This window comes from Adiantum capillus-veneris, chromosome 14 (assembly GCF_014529385.1).
Source record: "Adiantum capillus-veneris isolate H3 chromosome 14, ASM1452938v2, whole genome shotgun sequence".
Classification (NCBI taxonomy): Eukaryota; Viridiplantae; Streptophyta; class Polypodiopsida; order Polypodiales; family Pteridaceae; genus Adiantum; species Adiantum capillus-veneris.
The window spans coordinates 545,031-568,275 of NC_140944.1; the positions used below are offsets into that span (position 1 = coordinate 545,031).

General features: G+C 41.0%; 1 protein-coding gene across 1 annotated transcript; it reads right to left on the bottom strand.

Annotated features, from left to right (window-relative positions):
* Positions 1–12,534: 12,534 nt before the first annotated feature.
* On the bottom strand, positions 12,535–16,749 carry LOC147441791 (uncharacterized). Its single transcript, XM_086528179.1, has 5 exons — positions 15,960–16,749; positions 15,430–15,506; positions 15,242–15,366; positions 14,322–15,150; positions 12,535–14,220 (listed from the first exon to the last, which is right to left on the bottom strand). The coding sequence occupies exons 1-5, from the start codon at positions 16,315–16,317 to the stop codon at positions 12,805–12,807; spliced, it is 2,805 nt and encodes a 934-aa protein (XP_086384305.1). The 5' UTR covers positions 16,318–16,749; the 3' UTR covers positions 12,535–12,804.
* Positions 16,750–23,245: the final 6,496 nt, after the last annotated feature.

The window sequence follows — 23,245 nt, forward strand, 5'->3', positions numbered from 1 at the left end:
TTTTCAGACTCCTATTGGAGTGGTTTCTATGATGCATAAGTATCTCCTAAAAGTCTTTGTTTCATGATCAATAGTTGATTCATATCTTGGTTGAGCAAGAAGCAGCATACATTGGCAAGTTCTAGTTATGAGGCTGAGTATAGGGTTTTCACAAGTAACCTTGAATGTGTTCATCTCAAATGACTTCTGGCTAGCTTGAGAGTTGGATAGCAATATGCCACCACGATCTTCACTAATGGTTATAGTACTTTGACAATTGCAAGAAATTGAGTGTTCCGTAATTGCACAAATTAGCACATCAAGGTACGTTATAATAATTTCAAGAAGACTTTGCAAGAGAGGTTAGCTTGTCTTGTGTGCCTATGCAAGAAAACCTTGCTAATCCTTTCCACAAAGGTGGTGCCTCGTGAGAAGTTCCAAGCTTTTTGTAAAGATTTGGTATAGCCCTTTGTGGATTGATCACATAGAGTGATGTTTGTCGCATCACTCCTGGATGGATTGGTTACCATATCATGGTAGTGATATGTGTTCACACACTTAGAATCGCATTTTTTTCCCTCTATAGGAGGTTTTTTCCCCAACTTGTATAAGTGATTATCATTCTTGAAGACTCCTATTTTTGTGTTAGGACACAATAATAGTACTTCTAGTGTTGTGTGATATTGAGCTTCTCCTTTATCTTTTTCATTTCACAAGTATTCTCACATTCATATTTCAAATAGGAAATAGTGTGGGACCCCAAAGATTAATCACCATCCAAACCCATTAACACCTAAACAAAGTTATCTTGAAATTCTCAGGAAAAAAATTGATCTTGAAATTTGGAGCAATAAATGACTAGCCAATAGAAAGCAAGAAAAGAAAGTAGAAAAGAGAATAGAAAATCTAATGGAAATAAGAAGAAAAGTCACGAAGGAATACATAAAAGGATGAGAAAGATTGTGTGTAACTAGCAGTTCAATGTTCTTCTTTAGAAAGCTAAGAAAACAAACATCACCTCTATCTCACAATGGGCCATGTATACAAAAAGAAGATGCTTAGTTACATTAGGGAAAGTTTAAGGTCTTTTTTTTTTCCTTTTAACATTTAGAGAGAGAGTGCTCTAGGCCAATGAGAGGAGGGCTTCAGTTACGGAACCTTCACGTTTAAAATTGCTTTTGAATTTCTAAAATGAATTTTTTTGGAAAGAATATTTAAGGTAGCTTTCCATCACGTGGTCCTTTTACCTCAAAAAGTCTCCATCATCGACCAAAAGGTGTTTTTGAATCTTCTTACGACCTTCTTTTCCCTCCTATTCCCACCTCTCTTTTGAATCTTCTCACGGACTTCTTTTACCTTCTATTCCCACCTCTCTCCTCATTCCACCATCTTCTTCTCTCTCCTCTTCCTACTATCCTCTCTTCACTCATCTTCTGTGTGTCATCTTGCTCAATCAATGGAGTCCACCTGGTCTAAACATGCACCCTAGCACCTTGGTTGAAACCATTGCCACCTATGCCACATTAAAGGAGAAAAAATAATTGATACCAACATCCATAGTCAAGGTTAGCTGGATTATGATGTAGCAAAACAAGAAAAGAACATACTCCTCAAAAAACCAATTCTTGTCATGTTCGAAAGAAAGAGTGAAAAATTTTAGACTTTCTAGAGCCAAGAACATGTTTACATGCACAAGGAGCTTTATCTCCATCCCAGCAGCTCTAATCTTCCTCTGCACAAAGATAATTGTAAGTGATTCATATGGTGACTATTATTTCTAGTTTTCTTTAGGTCGTTTGTGATACTTTTTCTCTTATGATTTTTATAATTTTTCTTGTTTTGTGCTACTATGTTTCTTGCACATATCTATCCCTAAAGCTAGAGGAATGGAAATTGGTGAAGTATGCCATAGACATTTTGAATGTCTAGCCTTGGCTTCATTGGGAAGGAGATTTTCAAAGGGAAAACTCATGGGTCTTTGGCAGAGAAGGGGGTATTCTTCCATGTTCTAGGAAATTGATATGTGGATGAATAGTGCATACATGGTCACTTTGAAGATAAGATCCATGTGCACATTGCACTAAATAAGGCAAGATCTCCACAATGCACAAACAAATTTTTCTACAGCTTTTGCTTTGCACATAGATGGAAAGGTATGTAGATAATGATGCCTTTCTTTCTACCATTCTTTGCTTCTATGAGGCATAGTCTCACTTTTTTTTAATATGGCTTCTAGATCTTGATAAGGATTGAAAGAAATTTATATGCCACAAAGTTTCATAAGTGATTGTCCATCTAATGCCAAGCTAAATTGCTCCTTAGTTAGAATCCTACACTATTGCTAGTGCTAATGGCATTTGTTTTCAATTTTTTCCTATTTTGTACAAAATATTTTGATATCAATGACAATTAACTTTGTCAATTACTTGTTTGGTGCAAATGTCTCATACTGTTGGTTTTCATTTTGTAAGGCTTCTTTGTGGTTAGATGGAAAAAGTTGTGTCAATGTCATGCACTCAATATTTTGAGGTTTTTGTAAAAAAGAAAGTTCTATCATACCACAGACTTATCATGCCCTTGCTTTATAACACTATAAGTAGCTCAAGCCAATTTTCAAAAATCACCCATACACACTTACAATGGGCAATACAGATACAAATATGGGTAAGGATACATGCTCCTCTTCCTCATTACCTATGAGCAAGAACAAGGAGAAGAAGAAAAAGAGAAAAGAGGATAAGTAGAAGACCATAGAGAAGGAGGAGGAAGTAGAAGAAAAGGTAGAGGCATACTTTGAACCAATTTTCATCCTCTCAACTCTTAGGCCCTCCAGGTGTAGACCTGGAAGATGGCATGGATTATGCTTTGGGGCTTTACATGTTAATTTCAACAAAAATAGATGGGACTAAACAATGCAGAGACATAACCAAGGAGTGTCACAATTGCAACAAAAATTGAAAGACTGTATTGGAAGTCACACTTGACTTGGAGACAATGAAATTATAAAAATGGAAGCCTTTGGTTAAATTTACTTGTATTTACTTAATTTATAATCAAAATGTTTGATTTTACAAGGGGTTTATAGCTATAAAAAATGTTGATTTTCACAAAGAGATATTGTAAATTCTTTACAAAATGTTATGTGCTCTTTACAAAATGTTCCACCTTATAACTATTTTGAGTTGTTCTACACCATGCCTACAAAGTTTCTAGAAAGGAAGCTTAAGAATTGCCACAATGAGTGTCTTCTGTGCTCTACTAATCTCTCTGAAGCATATCACTCTTTGGAAAAATCTTCTCAACTGTGAACGAGAATGAAGTGGAATCTTGGTATCAATCCCTTCCTTAAGCGATAGATTTTTAGGTGCAGCTTTTCTTCTTGCTTTGAGCTCTCTACTTGGTTTTTTTTCTATTCATCATGTAGCTCCTTCTTCTTCCTCTCCTCTTTAGGAATCTTCCTAGTAGTCGCTTGGTATTTTCCATTAATGACTTTCCCTCCATGTATCATCAACCATAGCATGAGTAAAAGGAAGCATATAATTTAGAAGAATACTTCTCTTTCATATACATATGGTGAATAGCATCCAAGGTTATTATCAGGGTGAAGATTGTTTTTAGCAAAGGGTGTCCCTTATGAGTAGAGTACCCTTGAAATTCTTTAAACAATGTACTAAAAAAATTCTTTTTAAAAAAACTAAGAATGTGACTCAAAATATGGTGCTTTTGACCTTGCAAATGCATTTGAAAGGCCCCAAAACCCTAAGAATCGACTCCTCAGTCGCCTCTTTTGGACACCCAGAGAGGGAAAAACGGAAAAAAAAGCCTCTAAAAATGTTGTGTCCTCTCTGTGAAAATTTAGTGTATGTGAAGGGGCCTCCACATACATTAAATTCGTACAAAGAGGACACAACATTTTCAGAGGCTTTTTTTACCTTTTTCCCCTCTCCGAGTGTCCAAAAGAGGGAAGATGGTGAGTATTATCCAAGTTTATTATCAAGGTAAATATTGTTTTTAGCAAAGAGTGTCCCTTTTGCACAAAATTAGAGTACCCTTGAAATTTTTTAAACAAGGTACTAAAATTAATAAGAATTTAAAAAAAAACAATGTGACTCATAATATGGTGATTTTGACCCCACCAATGCGTCCAAAAGGCCGAAAAAGCCAAGGATCGACTCCTAAGTCACCCATTTTGGACACTTGGAGAGGGAAAAACAGCAAGAAAAGCCTCCGAAAATGTTGTGTCCTCCCTGTGCAAATTTAGTGTATGTGGAGGCCCATAGGGAGGACACAACATTTTTGGAGGCTTTTTTTGCCGTTTTTCCCTCTCGGAGTGTCCCAAAAGTGACGACTTAGAAGTCGATCCTAGGGTTTGGCCTTTCGAACGCATTGGTGACGTCAAAATCACCATATTTTGAGTTTTTAAATCAATTTTTTCTTGATTATGTCCTCCTTGTACTAAAACTATGTATATGGGTGGCTTTCCATTTTCACTTAAGGAGAAGTGCCATTAAAAAACAATTATACAAAAGCCTTTGTGGCGTCCCTATGCGAAAATAGCGTAGTTGGACATGCATTCGGCTACACTATTTTCACAAAGGAGGATACCATCAAAAAAAATTATACAAAAGGATTTGTGTTGTCCCTATGCAAAAATAGTGTAGTTGGACAGGCATCCGGCTACACTATTTTCGCATAAGGAGGACACCATCCAAAAAATTATACAAAAGCCTTTGTGTCGTCCCTATGCAAAAACAATGTAGTCAGACATGCATTCAACTACATTATTTTTGTGTAGCAACGATATGGATTGAGAAAAAGTTGTGTTGCAAAATTTACAAAGAAAGTATTAAAATTAAAAAATTTCACCTTACAATGAGCATCCAAAGATTTTAGTATAGAAAATGAGTTGAAGGTAGGGTTGAAATTGACTTTCTGAAGCATTGTGAAGCAATAGAAGAATGGAGTTGACAAAAGACAAAAAAAAAAAAAGTGAAAACTATTGTTTGGGTGCGAACGCCTCTATATATAGTAGTGCACAATTACCTAGGTAAAATTTGAATTGACACAATTTACGATGTATGGACTTGATCGTTGTGCATGGATTTTATCACTGTGCACGTGTTTCGAGGTGCATGATTGAAATACTATTTATAGCTCTCAAAGTGCTTATAGATGTCATTTTTTATCCATCCTTTGTATTTTGTTAAGATTTTTGTATAGAACATAAATCTCAAGAAAGCTCAAAACGTTGTTGAGAAAGCACAAAGGTACATATTGTCATTGGAATTTTTTTTGTAGAATATTTTTTCAATGCAAATCTAAAGTGTGTCATCCCTACGTGAGCATAATGTGCATAGATACCTTGTCAAATACACATAAATCGCATAGCAACGACCCATCCTTGTCAATATATTAAAAAAGTGTTTTTTTCTTATGTACCGTTGTTTTGCTATGCAAAAATAGAACACTCGGACATGCCTCCGAGTGATTTAAAAAAAATAACAATTTTACCTCACTGCTTTGATTCTTTTGTTGTAGCCTCCACCTCCTTGCTTGAGACTCTCTATATTTTTCAACTTCCTGTGTCTTTGTCTAAGCCCAAGCTATGTCCTCTTTCTTCTCATTGTATTCAAAAATGATTGGAGATTCTTTACCTTCTCCTTGCTTTCTTGAAGCTGAAGATTAAGAGAATCCTTCAACTGTAGTAGCAAATGATTTTCTAGCTTAAGAATGTCACTCTCTGCTACAAGGTTTTGTGTACAGCATAATTCTTTCATACCATCTCCAACAAATCTCATCAATGAAGAACAATTGAAAAATGGTGGGGTACATTTGGTGATGGGGTCTATGGGATACAATCTACCATCTTTCCATAGATCAATGTACTTCTTTTGTTCTAATCTCAATGCTTCTATGGGAGAAGGAGGAGTTTTAAAATGCCCGTTTCTTTTTTGGAGAGGGGAATATTCATCTTCCAACTTGACATGGAGATGATAGATACCTCTTTTAGCAGAATTCATGGAGATAATGTGGGGAAGATGACGAGTTGGATATGGTGCAGAGAAAGGGCAGAATGAGCAGAGGAAAATTTGAGATTTGGACCAAAGAGAAAACGGTACGTTGGGAGGGAGAATTTTTGTAAAAGAGATACATTCCCGAGAGATTTGAAAACAACACCACATGTGGGGCCCCGAAAAGTGACATCCGTATACCCAGTAAAAATATGAAGTTTTCTCCCCAATTTTGGGTTTTAAATTTCTTTGTTCATTTTTTCAAAAATGAAAAGTATTTTCTCTCTCTACCATATCTTACAGGACAAATTTGAGACCTCAATTTTTCCCTAATTATGTCTCTCTTAGCCATGGTTATGTGACCAAAGACGACCCCAATACCAAAGGTAGTCACAAAGAAGATAATGACAATACATCCTTAACTATCCCTATAGTTACTATGAGAGCCCGCTTCCCAAGAAGAACTAGCATGGCCTATCACCTACAGACGTACCAAACACAAAACTTGTAATAGCAAGCAAAGTGTCCTATTGATATGAAATAACAATGCATGAGGCATAGCAAGGCCTTTCATAGAAAAGATGCAACCAGTGTTGGGATTTGAAGGGCTCACTATTTAAATTAGTGTACTAAGTAGTACCCTTCCCTATGGAAGAGAATATTTTGAATTCTCCCAAATATCACAAAAAATACAAGCTAATTTTTATAACTTAGAGACATGTTTGGTGAGGAATATAAGATGGCATGTTTGGTGAACAACCCTGATGTAGGTAGAAACATTATCCTACGTAGTTTTAGAAATACGTGAAGATAAAGACTAGAAGAGACTCTTATTTTACATAACCTTTTTTAATCTTATGGGCTTTATACTATGCTTTGGTATACGTAATACCTCTTGTTTGTTCAATGCTTAGGTGGCAAAAATCATGTGGAAGACACCTTACCTGTGTAGGTACCCATGAGGCGCATTTATAGAGGGTATGGACTCTCTTCAACTTAGTAAAAGGGTTGATAAAAAGGCTTTTAAGAGTACCCACAATTTCTCTAATGGATTTGGGTTGATTTGGAGCCTTATGATGTCATGTATGATGCCAAATGAGATGCCTATTCTAGCTCTATATAGTGAGCCTCTTTGTACTAAATTTCATTCAATCTTATAATCGATTTTTGTTTACACTCTATTGTAATCTATATTGTGTGATTAAATAAGTGATTAGCATATTAATGCATGAATGGTACCCATGAAGGGCATTCCTACAAGATGTGGACTCACTTGGACTTAGTAAAAGAGTTCATAAAAAGGCCCAAAAGTGCACCCACAAGTTGTCTAGTGGATCTAGGCTGATTTGGAGCCTCTTACGATGTCACATATGATGCCAAATGAAATGCCTATTCTATCTCTATATAATGTGCCTCTTTGTATTCACTTTCATTCAGTCTAGTTATCATTTTGTGTTTACACTCTAGTCCAATATCTATTATGTGATAAATTAAGTGATTAGCATATAAATTCATGAATGGTTCTCTATTTTATCATCCCTAATCTCTAAAGATGGTACTAGTGCCATTAGCGATATTTAGCACCTCCTAACCATTAAATTAAGACCCCAATGCTAGATCATGTGGCACGTCTCTCTTTGTTGTCGTGGTTGATTCATACCTCTATTGGATCTCCACATAGGCTACATTTCAATCTTCGCTAATTGCCTCTTTTGATTGAATACGTACGCACCGTGTCCCACTACCCATGTTAGGGCACAATCTAGTGAAGAAAAATTGCATAATTTTCATTTTCTATAGGATAGGCTTGTTGTATGTGTTCAAACCCCTCTGCATCACCTTCATTTTGAACCATCAAGCTCGATTTTTGGAGCCAATTCGCACTTAATCATCCCATTAAAGGATTGCGAGGTTGGGGGGCGGGGGGGGAGGAGGAGAACACTCTACAAAGCCAAGCTTAAAGGTCTCCTTTTAGGCTTTCCCCGCGTGCTATCCACAAGGCTAGGTAAATTAAGGCCATTTGACAATGGATTGTGGGGTCAAAATGCTCACGGCTATTTTGGGATTGTGAGCAGACGTCAAGGCCTTGGTCGAATTGAGCCTACAGCTCCTAGCGGGTTCACAAGAGGCTGCTCACATGCATAGAGTTTTTAAGGCACTGTCAGATGCCACACGCCCTCAAACTTGGCTCATAAGCCCATTCGGGTCCTCCTAGCCGCCTTGGTTCCCACATCGCACCTGTCCTTGCTAAAGTCCCCCAGTCCCATTGCAATAGCCTCCAAAGGCTCAAGCCTTTAAACCTTTGCTTAGAACCCGTTCCCGAAAACTATCTCCTTCCAAAGGCCCCAAGCCTACAAGGACAGCTTCACACCATCCTTTTTGGGTGTTTTCCTCACCTAAGAAAAATTTCTCACAGGACTTCCGAGCTTCATTTCAAGGCTGCCAAGGTACTATCAAAGAAGCACGATGGTTACCAAGGAGATTTCAAGCAAGTTGAGCGGCTCTCTCGAGAGTTTGGAATTAAGGATAATTGGCTCAACTCTCTCCCTCTCTCTCATTCTAAAGAATTAAACCCAAAATTTTGCCAATCACTACATAGAAATGTATGTCCTTATATGCATCTGCGGGGATGATCTAGTCTTGATCGTGCCTTTGTGAAGAGGATAGACCTTGGCTTTGGTAGAGCCTTGTAAACTAAGACCCTTCTAATCACACAATGGAAGAGAAAGGGAGCGGAAATTTCAATGGGGTTGGGTTTTGTTGGGTTCAAGCCCTTATTGGTCAGCCCGTGAGAACAAGTCTCAAGGCATGCAGGTATAGACCATTAGTTAGTTGAGTTTGCATGTGGAAAAGGTGTGGTAGACATCACCTTCCAAAGACTATGTAAAGGCTTCCCTTTAATAAAATTAGTGTAGCGTGTGATTTTCTCTGCATATTGTGTCGACTCCTTCTCTCTCGTCCCTCTTCTTGCTCTGCACACTCTGCACCATCATGGTTCCCTAGCACGAGTTTACAACAGGTTTCACACATGGAAAACTAAATTAAATGGTTACCTAATGAAGAAGTGGTTATGGATAATAGTCAAGCCAACAATTGGCAATCCCTCTTCGAGTGATGGGGCACAAGTACAAACACGGGTTATGAATCCATAGAATCCAACAAAAGATAAGTTATGAATGCACAAAATTGAGCAAAAGATTAGCAAGCACTAAGAATCATAATCACTCAGTGCACGATAATTATTTACATTTCACAGATAATAGTGAAACCTCATTAGCTGCATGGGATTCCGTAGAAAAGAATTTTGGGGATAGGAGAAAGAAGAGTAGGGTAAGCTTGAAGGAGGATCTTTACAAACTAAAAATGGACCCGATGAAGATAATGAGCCTTGTCAACCGCCTTAAAAGCATGATCACACAACTCCCCTGTGTAAAGTGTGGTGTACTTGAGGAGCACAATATGGCCATCCTACTAGGAGCCTTGCCATTTAGCTTTGAGTGATGGGATATAAGTGTAAACATGAGTTATGAGTGTGCAAATCAAAGCAAAAGATAAGCAAGCACTAAGAATCATGATCACATCGTTGCACGACAATTATGTACATTTCACATATTATAATGAAACCTCATCAACTATATGAGAAGCCTTAGAAAAGAATTTTGAAACTAGGAAGAGGAAGAGCACGGTAAACCTAAAGAAGGATCTCCACAAGCTAAAAATGGAGAAAATTGAAAATCCGAACTTTATCCACCACCGTAAAAGCATGATCAAGTAGCTCCCCTATGTGAATTATGTACCCAAAGAGTACGAGATTGTTGTCCTACTAAGAGCCTTGCCATGGAAGATTGAGAGAGAGAGAGAGAGAGAGAGAGAGAGAGAGAGAGAGATGCATGGATTAGAGAGAGAGGGAGAGAGCATATGTAAGATTATTCCTACTTGTTATATAAATTGAATCTCTTTTAAGCTTAAAAGAAAGTTATGTTATAGTACTCTTTATCTATTAAATTACCTCTCTTTTAATATTATCTCTTTTATGGCTTGTGCTCTCAATTTTCATGCTTTCAATCAAACTTAAATGTTATGTCTCTTGGCTTGACAATTAATTTTTTGTATTAGGGATGCTCTTAAAACAAAAATATTATATTGCTCTTATATTGGTGTGTTCAAGTTGTCAAATATTATAGTCTAAACCCCAAGGAGAGCATTGTTAGATTCATAGGCTTTATCCTATGCTTTTGTATGTAACATCTTGTCAATTGGATGCTTAGGTGACAAGAATCATGTGGTAGAAAAGGACACCTTAAGTGTGTAGATACCGATCTAGAGAATTTCTAAAGGATGTGGACTAACTTAAGACTTAGAAATAGGGTTCATAAAAAGGTCTAGAAGAAAAACCACAAATTCTCTTATGGATTTGGATTGATTTTAAGCCCCTTTGTGTCATGTAAAAAGCTTAATGAGATACTGCTCTAGCTCTAAATAATAAACCTTTTCTTATTTCCAACCTCTAATTATCATTTTGAGTCTACACTCTACTCCATCCTCTATTGCGTGCTTGTTTTAGTGATTAGCATGTTAATGCCATAAATAGGTCACTATTTTATCCACCCTAATCTCTACATCTTTACCCCGTTTTCGTTTTCAACACCATAGCATGTCCACATTTCCAAAATTAGATGGGCATCATGTACTACTTGCCTCACTCAACAAGTACCCTATTCTACCAGATTCGTTCTCCCAATTTGGCAAAAGTGAAGGTTGGTCTTTTCGTTGTCGTTCCCGCGTGCACCGAAATGCCCCCCCCCCCCCCCCCCCCCCCCCCCCCCCCATTTGGCTGCCTTGATGTGGTCGCGCAAGAAATAATGCAAGGTCACCTTGACCTGGCCTGGTCTACCATGCACTACACTCGTGATTACTGCATCGCCTCTCGCCGATACCTCCTACTCTACAGTCGAGCTCGCCTAGACCGCTGGCCCTCCCCAATTCCTATCTGTGGCATACGTGAAAAGAGAGAGAGAGAGAGAGAGAGAGAGAGAGAGAGAGAAACCAATAATGCCCTGTAGCATCCCTGTTCCTCAGTTCCCGCTCCCCCGGCCCCCATCCTCTGCTCATATCTTTTCCAAAGCCACCATTAATTTGGCTCCTGCCTTGCTATCGCCAGCTCCTACACCTGTGTATATGGCGCAACGTTGCTGCTTTCCTTGCGGTTACGCACCGCATGCACAGAAGCCACGCAAAAAATCTCTCTTCCTCTCTCTCCGCCACCTTTACACATGGCGATAAAATCTGCCCTGTCTGCCCTCCACGTGCCCTCACCGTCGAATGAGGCCCTTTTTCAAAGTCCCTCAGCTCCCCTTTTCCTTTCCATTGTACACAGGGTATCCATTAACTTCATTTCAATCCTCAAAAGTGAACTTCCCTTTTCCCTTTTATAAGCTCCAAGGGATCTCCCAAGATACTGTATAATATTACTGAAAAAAGCATTTATGAGACCTACTAATAAACCACTTTTCAAAATCCAGCACTCAACCAATAGCAACACCGCACAAAAAAATTGGGCTCCAATGCATTTTAACATACCCTGGTTGCTTTTCATAGCAGAGCGATTGCTATTATACAGGATGCTAAAACTAAAATTTGAGTCGGTGATGAATTTCATTTTTTGCAATTTAATTTACGACAAATTACATGCTAAGCACTCAAAAACAGATCCAACCAAAATAGATAAAGGGCATTTTGGAAATTTTCGACAAAATACAAGAGGGGTTTTGGGAATTTTTTAAATTTGAGAAATGTTTTTTTAATTTTCTTGAATCAAATCTCCAAAGATAATACCGTATCTTGGCTAGCGCAACAACTATCCCTCCTCACCCCGACTCGCACACCCTTCGTTGGTCGCCTGCATAAAAACCCCAAACAAAAACCTCAAATCAATAAAGGAAAAGTTTCCCTTTTGTTTTGCTCTTTCTCTCAACCCACCCAAGAATCTTTCAATATTCCCTTTAATTGAACTTAAAAAGAACGTTTTGGGCACCTACCTTACTTTTCCTACCGAAGGGCAATCTTTGAACAAGCCCTTCAAATGGAAGACTCCTGAAAATTTTGCCCTTCATGCGACAATTAAAATACCTATAGACAAGCAAAGAGGGGCATCAAAGCCTATCGCTGGATACAACATTTACTTAACAAAACAGCTACAAGTCACAACCCACATGCAACGAAGATTCTATGTAATTGCAAAAATAGTATTCACAAAAGGACTCCAGTAACCTTCTGCTTACATTGTGCCCATGTACATCCACATCGGCTCATGTTGTACTCATGTGCACACTACAGCAATGCAGCTCCCAGCCCACAACAGTGACCAAGTTATCAAAGTACTACTTCAAAAGGCATTCTCCTAAAACGTTAGCCACACAATCATTGACTGCTCCAAAAACATCTTCAAGAGCACAACGCACAACTCAAAAACTTCTCCTAAACTTAGCTGTATTCATGAACAATTCAAATTAGAAGATTCCAATTTTCTGTGGTTGAACGAAGCTGGACAAATTGTTACTGTTTTCTCAAGTCAGGCAACATCAAACCACCTAACTGATATGCTACAAATTTCTAGTGTGTCTACCTTGAGGAGAAAGAGCCCAATAAGCCACATGGCTACAACTCATGAATGCTCCCAGAGTGATACAGAAAATCAATCTTAAGATGTTATGAGAAAAACAGAGAGAAAAAAAGAAGCAAAACAAAAGGTAGCTTGTGGCTAAAATAACAGGACAAAACTGAAAAAGTCTCTGAGCTTCTCTGAGCGTTGTGATCACTTCCTCCTCTTTACTTTGACAAACTTCCTGCCTGCCTTTTCTAATCCAGTTCCTGCCGTTGAGAAGCTTGCAGGAGTGTCAAGCCCTGCAGGAGCTTGTGAATTTTCCACGGAAGAAAAAGGACTAGAGGGTGCAACTCCAAATAACTGCCCACCAAGCGTGAAAGACTGCTGTGGCAATGAGCCGGACACTTCCCCAGACCCAACCACCTGCCCACTAATAACAGAAGCTGATTTTGCAGCTGAGCCCCCAGAGGAAGGTGATACACCCGAGCCGAAGCAAAATGTTGATTCTGACCCTGTCACTGCAGTTGGGAATGGTAGTGCCCCAGCACCAAAAGTGAAGATTGGAGCTGCTAAAGACGTTTCTTCAGATGCAACCACTGGTAATTCCCACCCTCCAGATGGCGCTGTAAAACTGAACACTGGAACTGTAGAGACATCTTCAGGTTTGGATAAAGATGCCTCAAAAGAGACATTAACCGACCCTGCACTGCTGCCAAAGGAAAAAGTGGGCGTTGAACATGAGACAAGTGGTGGCGGTGGTGAAAACGTGAATGGAGTGCTTGAAGCTTCTAAAGTAAGGGGGGCAACAAAAGCTGGTTTAGTAATGGACGATGCACCAAATAGCTGGCCTGAAGGAGACACCTTGAACAGTGGAGATGACCCTGGCAGAGACCCAAACAAGGACTGGGCAGATGAAACCGGGGCATTGGTAACTGTAGTAACACTAGACAGCCCAGAACTAGACATAAAATGTGGTGAGATAGGGGCTGTAGCTTGAAGTGACGCCGAAAGGGGGGAGGGCGACTCGGACTGAGCTCGAAAAACACCATCCTGCCTTGATGTTGATGGAAGCCCCTTTGCTGTCAATGATGAGTCAGCTGCACCTACTTTAAAAGCAAAAGGAGATCCCAAGAAAGGAGATCCAAACTGAAGACTAGCAGAAGCAGGCCTCTCTCTCTGTCCAATGTCAGCCCTGTCATCATCTTTGTCAACCCTGTCAGACCCCAAGGAGAGGCCATCTGTTCCAAAACGGTCTTCTTTTACCAAGGAAGGTATCGAAAATGGTGCCTCTACATTGGAGAGTGCATTTACAGATGTCATCGATTTACACGGTGATGAATTAAACTCTGCCACTTTAACCAGAGCAGGAACTGCAGAATGCAACCCTGCTTTGTTACTGCTACCTTCAGGATTGATCGGAGGCAGGGTAAAAGCAAACAGGGGTTTACTTTCGGGCTGGATAGAAGCGATTGGAGCAGATATACTGGATAGAACAGCCGAACTGGAATGGACCAGAGATGCGGGAGTTGCAGAAGATCTCATAAGGCTGGTAGTGCTTGCAGCCAATCCAGCTTCATTCCTTGGAAGAAGCCTGTTTACCAGATTCTTGTCCTCAGAAAGTGATTCCTAAAATGAAAAGACCAGGAAATAAGAACAGAATCAGCACCCAGAAAGAATGCAAGCTAACTAAAATTTTATCCAAGATACTGTAGTGGAAATAGACTTACCTTCTTGGTTCCTATGCTTGATGCTAAGTAGTTGATAGGGCTGCCAAACTCGAGCCTTCCATTGGAAGGGCGGGCATCTCTTACACTTGAAAAACTAAAGCTCTCTGTTCTACGCACACTTTGACTTCCATGGATGCTAAAAATATCTGAAGTTCCGACCTCTTTGAGCCCATCACTCTTATACTTTGCCTTCGGGGAAGGTGATAGCATCTCTAGAGTATCCAAGATTTTTCGCGCTGTTTGACTTGATTGCACTGGTGGAGACGTGTAGGTTCGGGGCACCGCATGATCTACTCTGGGCAATGCCCTTGTATAAGGACTGGAATTCATATGAAATAGTTTGTGCCTTGTCCTCCTCACAGGTCCTACAGACATCCATTCTTCGTCTAGGACAGGGCTCCTTTTAGAAAATTGTGGTGCTGGGCTACGAGTCGTTGACCTCAAAACTGGAAATGATCTATATCTATCCTCGGCTAAACCTAACCCAGGAGGAGGTTGGAGCTCTGCAACTCTGTCCATTGGCTGAGCAGTAGCTCGAAAGGATTGTGTTAAGCTGGACTGTAAGCACGTCCGCTCCCCCATGTATGCTTTGGCTACCTCAACTGGCACACAATCAGTGCGCGCTCGTTTAAGTTCCTCACGCCACCTCTGAGCTTCTGAAATTGGTGTGGCCATGGCCATGTTCTCTTCATCTCTACGAGGGGTCAGGTCTCCTGCACTTGCAGCTGCAGCATTTGATTGAAAACCAGCTTCTGCTAGCCTTGAAATAGTAGGAGGATGCTCTATCAACCGTGTATTTAAAAGATCTGTAAGTCGACTTACTTGCTCCCTGCAGCAAACAAGAATCCCATGAACATATAGCAAGATGACAAGCTAGCTAGCTAAGAAACGCTAATGAATATGAGCTCTAAAAGACCCACCTAGACCAAGGCTTCTGCTTCAACATGTCTTCCACGCGGGCAAGATCGAATTCCCTTTTCTCAGTTTTGCCAGTACCAACTAGTAATTGTTCTCCCCCTTGAACCATGGCATCATTTTTCTGAACCTATAGAAGCCCAAAGTCACATGCTTGTCCAGTATATACAAAATGGATGTTGACAGAACTTACCGTAAATTGAGTTTCTTGATTGATGAAAGGCTCTGATCCCTCTTGCTTGTCCTGTTCTTCTGCAGTGGCCTCTTGCACTAACCATATGGGAAAAAAAAGGAATCAAATGTTGACATAAATCACCAAAGAGCACAGAAAACAATTGGAAAACAGCACCAGCAGTGGAGAAAAGCGTTTCCACTATTTCAATTGAATTGTTAGGATAAAAGTCTTTGATCAATCAATTGTGACATTTGACAAGATTTACTAATGTATATATGGGCACACCGAAAAACACCTCTGCCAGTGTTAGGGCTTGGCAGGGGCATATTATGATGGATTAATATGGCAAAAGCATCCAAAACAGTAAAGTACAACAATACAAGCTTCACATTACCTAAGACATGGTGAACTCTACTGCAGGAATTTTGACAAAAAGAGTAGTAAATTGGCATTACATGCACCATAAAATGAGAACACTCAGGCTACACAATGTCAATACAGGAAGCCTCATGTAATGAAACTTGAAAGATAATTGGTTTGTATCTAACCTTGATCAGGGTTACCGTGTGGAAGTGCAAGGGTTCTCCGACCAAAAAGGGACGGGAAGAAGTAGGACGCTGAAGAGGTAATCAAGCGTGAAGCAGAACCAACAACACGGGAAGCCAACGAAGAGGACGGCATTGCAGAACCAGGCAAACTAGGGAGCCCCCCTGCCATAGCATGCCTTCCAGAAGCAGGACGATCATAAGGTGTTGCCTTCTTAGAGCTCCTGCGTGATGTGCGAAGCTTGCCCCCAGCACCATGGCCCGAGTATATCCTGGGTTCTTCACCATCCCTTTCCTCTGCAGTATCTGTTGCGTTCCTTACAACCAGAGCAGAAGGCCCGGGTTCAAATTGCATCTCCATGCCCCAACTCTGACTGCAACTGAGAGCCCGTCCAATTAAATCTGTGATACTGTGTAAAGCATTGCAAATGCGAACCGGGCTACGGACCTCATTAGAACTCACATCGCTAGGGAAATGGGAATATCTGCTGACTCTTTCGGCACGCAAAGGTGAAAGAAGCAGAACATAAAGCCGATGAATCAACTGTTTCCGGCTATGGGGCCTAAGCGGGAACTCCAGACCACGTAATCCGCAAATGAAGAAGAGCTATCCGTCCAAAATGATAACCTCCAAGGAATTCCGCATCTTCGAATGGCGATCTGCGAGGGCACGCGTCGCGATTGTTAGCAACAGCAACAGCAGCAGCAGCAGCAGCAGAGGGTGAAGGGAAACCAAACCCTAGGTGAAGGGGGGATCGATCTCAGCAGAAAGGACTACGTATAAAGTGTCGTACATCAAGCCTTGAAAATACACGTACCACTAAAACGTTCACTCTAATTCAAAATGCAACAAGTCGTTCAAACTCCTCTAGGTTTTCAAAATAAACTGCAACCTAATTTTTGTATAAATGCCAGATACTTCAAAATGAAATAAAAGATGTTATGAATCACATTTGCGAGGCTAAATTGTAATTGTTAGAATAAAGTCAAATAATCATTTTTGTGTGAAGCACGGCTGCAAATATATCCATGATGTCAGAGCACTAACCTTAAGAGTAGTGTGTTTACTGAACGAAGTATGCAATTCCTTTGAGAACAAAAGCAAACAAGTTAGCCTTTTTGAACTATGAAATTGTTGAAAAAACTATAGAGTGAAGTCGGGAGTTGTTGTTGCATGTTGAAACTGAGAGTATGGATACACATCCTTTTAAGGTTGTAGTGCGCTCACTTTGATCTATAGTGAAGTCGGGAGTTATTGTTGCATGTTGAAATTGAGAGTATGGATACACAACCTTTTTAAGGTTCTAGTGTGCTCACTTTGATTAGCCTTGAAGGTAGGCCCCAAATAAAAGTTGTAAGTACTCTTGGCTGTTGAAAGAGAGAGAGATGTTGTTGTTCAATAGCATCCCATTTAACCAAGGACCGAACTCAAGTCTCTGATTATAATAAATCCTCCCCCACCTCATAGAAAAGCATATGATGGCTATAGGTCCTAATTGCTGGGTCGAACAGCCTCATGGTTGGTGGACATTCCGCGACTATAGCGACATCAGGGAAGTTAGGTGCATAAATTATAAGCTGAAGATGCAATTTCAGCTTGTGCAGAGCTTGTGGTTTGAGGGTTTTTGGTAGATTTAGGAAAAGAGTCACGAAGGCGTTTACACACCATCGAAGTGGTCTCTTGAGAGACACGGTTTTTGGAGCACACAAGTGGAGCTTCTTTCACAGGTTTTCACAAAATACTTTGGCAGCGATTTTGTGCTTGGATTCATGGTCTTTGCGAATGGTTTGCATATGGTGATGGCACATGGTTGATGCTCATTGTACATGCATTTTGGCGAGCACTTTCAAATGCCGGTGAGAGGATTGTTTTCGCATTGATCAAGTTTCCTGATTGCAACTCTTTTGGCGCTTGCTTATGCATTGTCACTCTGTTGATGTATGTTGAGTGCGGATTGCCATTATATGTGAAAATGTGAAGCCATTTTGACATTTTTACTCATTGGCATTGAGTAGTGTTATGGTTTATGATAGAGAATGTACTTGAGTTTTTGCTTAGTTTTCAAGGGAAACTCTGTCGCATTTTTCCCAGATTCTCGCCATGGTTTATGCGTATCCGTAGTTTGCTCTCTGATGGTTTAGTGGTCGAGTTTACTCCCACTCTGGTAGTTATCTGTAGTTTTTTGGCTTATGGTTTGCGTTGAGTTTTGGCTCATTTTGCAAAGGAAAGCCTGTTCGTTTTCCACTGTCTTCTCGCCATAAAAGTTTGCAGTGTTATGCTAGTGGTCGATATATTCCCACTTTGACAGTGATCGAGTGTTTACTCTCTCTTTGAGAGGTTTTGTAAGCTTGGACACAGTTTGGTATTCTTGTACCCACTCTCGCAAAAGTGAGGATTGCATATGCTTGTGTGGCTACAGTCTTTGCTAGTCACAGGTTTCACAAGTATTTTGCAGATTTTTGCGAGCAGTTTCTCTAGTGGGATGCATTTTGAGCTAGTTTTCTTTCTACTTGCGTATATGTTTATGCGCTTTACGCTCGGTTGAGCAGTTTGTCCCAATTTGTGCTTGCATATAGCAGATTGTGGAGTTGGTTTATGCATATGTGAGCATCAGTTTTGATGCGATTGATCATGCTTTTGAGCATTGTCTAGTGGTTGAGTTACCTCCCACTTTATTGCCAGTTTTGGGCATGGTTTATGGTTGAGATTGTACTTGAGATTTTCCTCAATTTACAAAGGGAGATTCTGGCAAATGTTTCCTAGATTTCTTGCCATACTTTGGTTCTTAGCCATTCACTTATGGTCGCAGATATATGTGACAGTGTAGAGTCCACTACGGTGACTTTTGAGAGACGGCGGTCTCGTACTTGCTGATGCTTGCGTTGTTGGCATTGCGATCACATAGGGCACATTAGACGTCATTGTTTCAGATGTATGAGACAACAGCGGAGATGTATCCCAGATGCAGATACGGCTTTAACACAGGTTATAGAGGCAGCTCTAGTGGCAGTCTATGCTAGTGATGGTGATGTCATGCTTGCCTCGAGTGTATCTCTTGCAGATTTGTCTATGGTTTGCACACTTTCTCCACAGTGTTTACTAGATAGCGATGTTGCTTTCCACGTCACACCATGTCGTGAGTGGTTTAGCACATTTTCTAGTGGGAGACTTGGTTGTGTGCACTTGGCCGATGGTTCGGCGTTTGACATAGAGGGTGCAGGAGATGTTTGTTTGTCTTTGCCAAGTGGTGCGTCATACACGCTACCGTATGTGCTCTATGTTCCTCACCTGAGATAGAGCTTGATCTCAATGAGATAGTTGACAACTTTTGGTTGTCAGATACTGCTTAGAGGATAGTATTTCCAGATGCATTGCCGTTCACTAGTGATTACTAGAGGAGCCCGCAGTGGACTGGTATATCCTATGCATGTGTCTGAGGTTCGAGACGGCATAGTCTCGATTTTGTTGCTGGCATGCTTGAGTGAGAAACGAGACGTGTCTCTTTCGCCAGTGATCTCCATCATGCTCAAGAGACAAAGCATTTAGCTGTGCAGGACATGCCAGTAGACTCTGTAGAGACAAAGATAGAGCGGTAGTGCTCTAGTGAGACACAACAGGTGTTGTCAGAGTTTGTGCACGCAGAGGTAGAGCAGGTCTGCTCCCTAGAGACATAGACACAAATGACAGATATGGAGTTTTTTGACATGCTCATGCTAGAGGCTAATGACACAGTTTCACCTATGGATGAGAGGGACATAGCTACCCCATTGTCGGTAGTGACACATCCATACGTGATGAGTAGTCCTGATGATGCAGTACATGCACATAGCACAAGGGAGGCAAGTACAACCAGGTTTCCGCTGATTTCATCATCGTTTGGGCGTTTCATGTTCTACTTGTTACTGTCGAGGCCCGACCTAGTAGCTGCAGTTGGAGCATTTGCAGCCGGGAACGTCAATCGTACGGTGACTGACACTAGCATGACGCTTCATGGAGCTTTGTAGACCATACAAAGTTGTCTGCAGGATGTACATGCAGGCTCTAGCATGGGTACGCACACTCGCTTACCAGCGGAGCCGATACGACTGCGTGTAGATCGAGAAAGTGAGCTAGTAGGCATAGGTTGAGAGAGTCTGTCACCTAGTTTCTTGTACATACTAGTAGTTTAGCTAGTAGGTCTCACTTATCGGCACATCGCCTTTAACTGGGAGATTGTTGGGGGTAAAGGCGCTACGCCTTTGCCCGGGGTCGATTTGCCTGGGGTCGGACGTCCTGTGTCCGACCGCCCATCCACTGTGTATACACACTTCCTTATTCTTTCTATATATAAGAATAAGGAGCATCTCACTCACTTGAGTTAGTTCCTGAGGTTGCTCCACACACATCCTCTGTACTCTCTCTCTCTCTCTCTCTCTCTCTCTCTCTCTCTCTCTCTCTCTCTCTCTCTCTCTCTCTCTCTCCTCTTCTCACTCTCCGTATACGCATTGCATTTGCGCACTCACATCTTGCTCCCAACAATGGTATCAGAGCGAGGCGATGCTCTTGGAAACGTGACGACCATGGGGATGAAGATTTAAAACTTGCCGTGCTTCCAAAAGTGCATCAAACTCACACACTATGCAAACACACAAAGCCTGCAATTTCTGTATACAGTCAGTTTGAGCTGAATATCAGCAAAACGGTGAGGAATTTGTAAAAACTTTCTTCTGCAAAGTTGTAGACCACATTAAAACGGATGGAACAACCTCTTACACAAGAATATCACACAGTCAAGCTCCATAGCCCAAGACATAGCTTAAGAAAGTGGAAAGGAAAAATTAAGAGAATCTACACAAGAAAGGCCTAAAGATTCCAACCCCAAACTCCACGACACCTCTTGTGGAGTTTGATATTTAATATTTTATATTGTTGGTTGGTGCCAAAATTTGGAGGGCCCTCTTTTACACTTAGTTCCACTTTAATTATGAGTGGAACACATTACTTATTGCATGACCCTCTTAGGGTGAGTTCTCACTGTCCTACTTACAAAGCATCCATAGTGGCTTATTGATAAAAGATCTAAAACACTGTGCAAAAGTAAAATGACCGAGAGGATTATTATTTGCCGACGCCTCCTTCTCAACTCCCAAAATTCCAATCTACAAATCATCATGCACTCACTATTAGTAAAATCAAATAGATAGCACATATTAACCATTAAGCCACTTGTCCCAATTGCAATTAACCACATACAACAGAAGGGTGCCCAATCTCATAACACAACAACGTTGCTACTATTGTGGGGTCAAAGGTAATGTCAACATTCAAATCCCGCAGTATCCGCCAACAATTTTTCAAAAAGACCAAAAGCATTTTCAACCTTCGAGAGTATTTTGTCAAACTCTCTCTTTTCTCTGATGAATTAGTCGGCCTTCATGCAAAAAGATTTCACTAGGAATTTATTTGCTTTGTATACAGATCCCTAAAGGTGTTAACCACAGGCATCCACTTCTAGTAGTCATGGGTCGGGCTTGTCGGTCCAATACGAAAAGGGTAAGAGTAATCGCCGATGAGAGATGCACTCTAACTGGAACATTCAAGGGTTAGTTGGCTAAGCATGGGCGCCCAAGTGTGAATGGGCGACCTCATATAAAAGTCACATAAACCTAAAAATCACTTATTTTCTCATTTGTGCAATTAAAGAATGCTCTTGCTCCATCTCCATCTTCTTCTTCATCTCCTCGTGTGTGTGTATGAGAGAGAGAGAGAGAGAGAGAGAGAGAGAGAGAGAGAGAGAGTGATCGAGCATTGCGACGGCATGGCGGCAGCGAGGCGGTTGAGCGTGGCACGACGGTAGCTCCCTCTTCTTCACAGCGAGGAATCCTCTATGAAGGCAAGCGTAGGGCGGTGAGTGGCACACCCTTGCTCTTTTGAGCTTGCTATACTAATCTGGTTGTGTGCTCGCAGCCATTTGTGGCTCGCACACAGTGTATGGCAAGTCCCTTGCTTTGACACGTGCGACAGATGCGCATATTTTTGGCTCCGTTGCCGGGGAGATGCCCTGCACTAAGCTCGAATAGCACTCTATGCTGCTTTGTGGTGCAATATGAGATGTAGGAAAGGTAGAGAAAGAAGGTGTATGGCTGTTGAGAAGGATTTGTAAACTTTGTTTTTGTTGTAGTGTTCTGTTTTCTGTTAATAAGGTATTGCAATGTACTGTTTTCTGTTCATAAAGTGTTAGAATTAAGGTATTAGATCTATAATGTTAGATCTATAAGGTGCAGTAAGTAGATCTGTTAGTTGATTAGTTGTTGTAGTATTGTGTTAAACAGTGTGTAGCAGTAGCTCTTTTAATTGCAAGTAGGTAGGTTAGGTGTGTAGGTGCACGCGCGGTGCGGCGCGGCGACCTTATCCCAAAAAACCCAAAAAAAAATAAAATTTAAAAGGAAGGACCGGGATCGGGAACATTTCTCAAGCCCAAAACCAAATGTTGTGTTGTAAAGCACACCACAACCCCTTGAGCGATATGCTCGTTTCGAGCTATCATACGCTCTAATCCAAAAACCGATCGTAAAAAGAAAACATCAAAAAATGAGTGAAAACGGGGTACAAAACGCCCAAAAAATCAAGCGGTTAACCCTCAAGGGTATTCGCCGACGCTTGTAGGGTGCCAAAGGCACATGCATCTGTGCTCTGGTCGTGTGCTAGAGGCCGAGCAACTAGCGAGCACTTCGACTTACGCAGGTTCTCAATACCCACCTACCTTAGGTTCCGGGTGAAGGTGCCGCGAGAAGCATGTGCGAGTGCAAGAGAGAGAGAGAGAGAGAGAGAGAGAGAGAGAGAGAGAGAGAGAGAGAGAGAGAGAGAGAGAGAGAGAGAGAGACCTGCTTTGGGTGGAGCGCATAACAACGTTATCCTGTTTTTGCAGCTCCTTATTCTGTTGTATTAAAGAATAAGTGTATACATGGTTGAGTTAGTAGATGGGTTAGTAGTAAGTGGGATGTCCGGCCAGTTGGCCTGAATCCCAACAAACTCCCACTTGACGGCCAACACAGCCCAAGTGACTTGGTATGTACAACTGTGAAGCAATCTAGTGGCTTCAACCTATACCCATCAACTCACTGCAATGTGTAAACCACTCCTTGATAGGTTGTTTATGCATCTTTGACTCATTGAAGATCACATCTGAACTACGGATGACTCGATGAGATTCCGGGTGCCAGAGACGATATCCCATCTCTCCATATGCACCATATTCAATGAAAATACATTTGTGTCACTTTGGCTCTAACTTTTGGTGAAGTTGTTT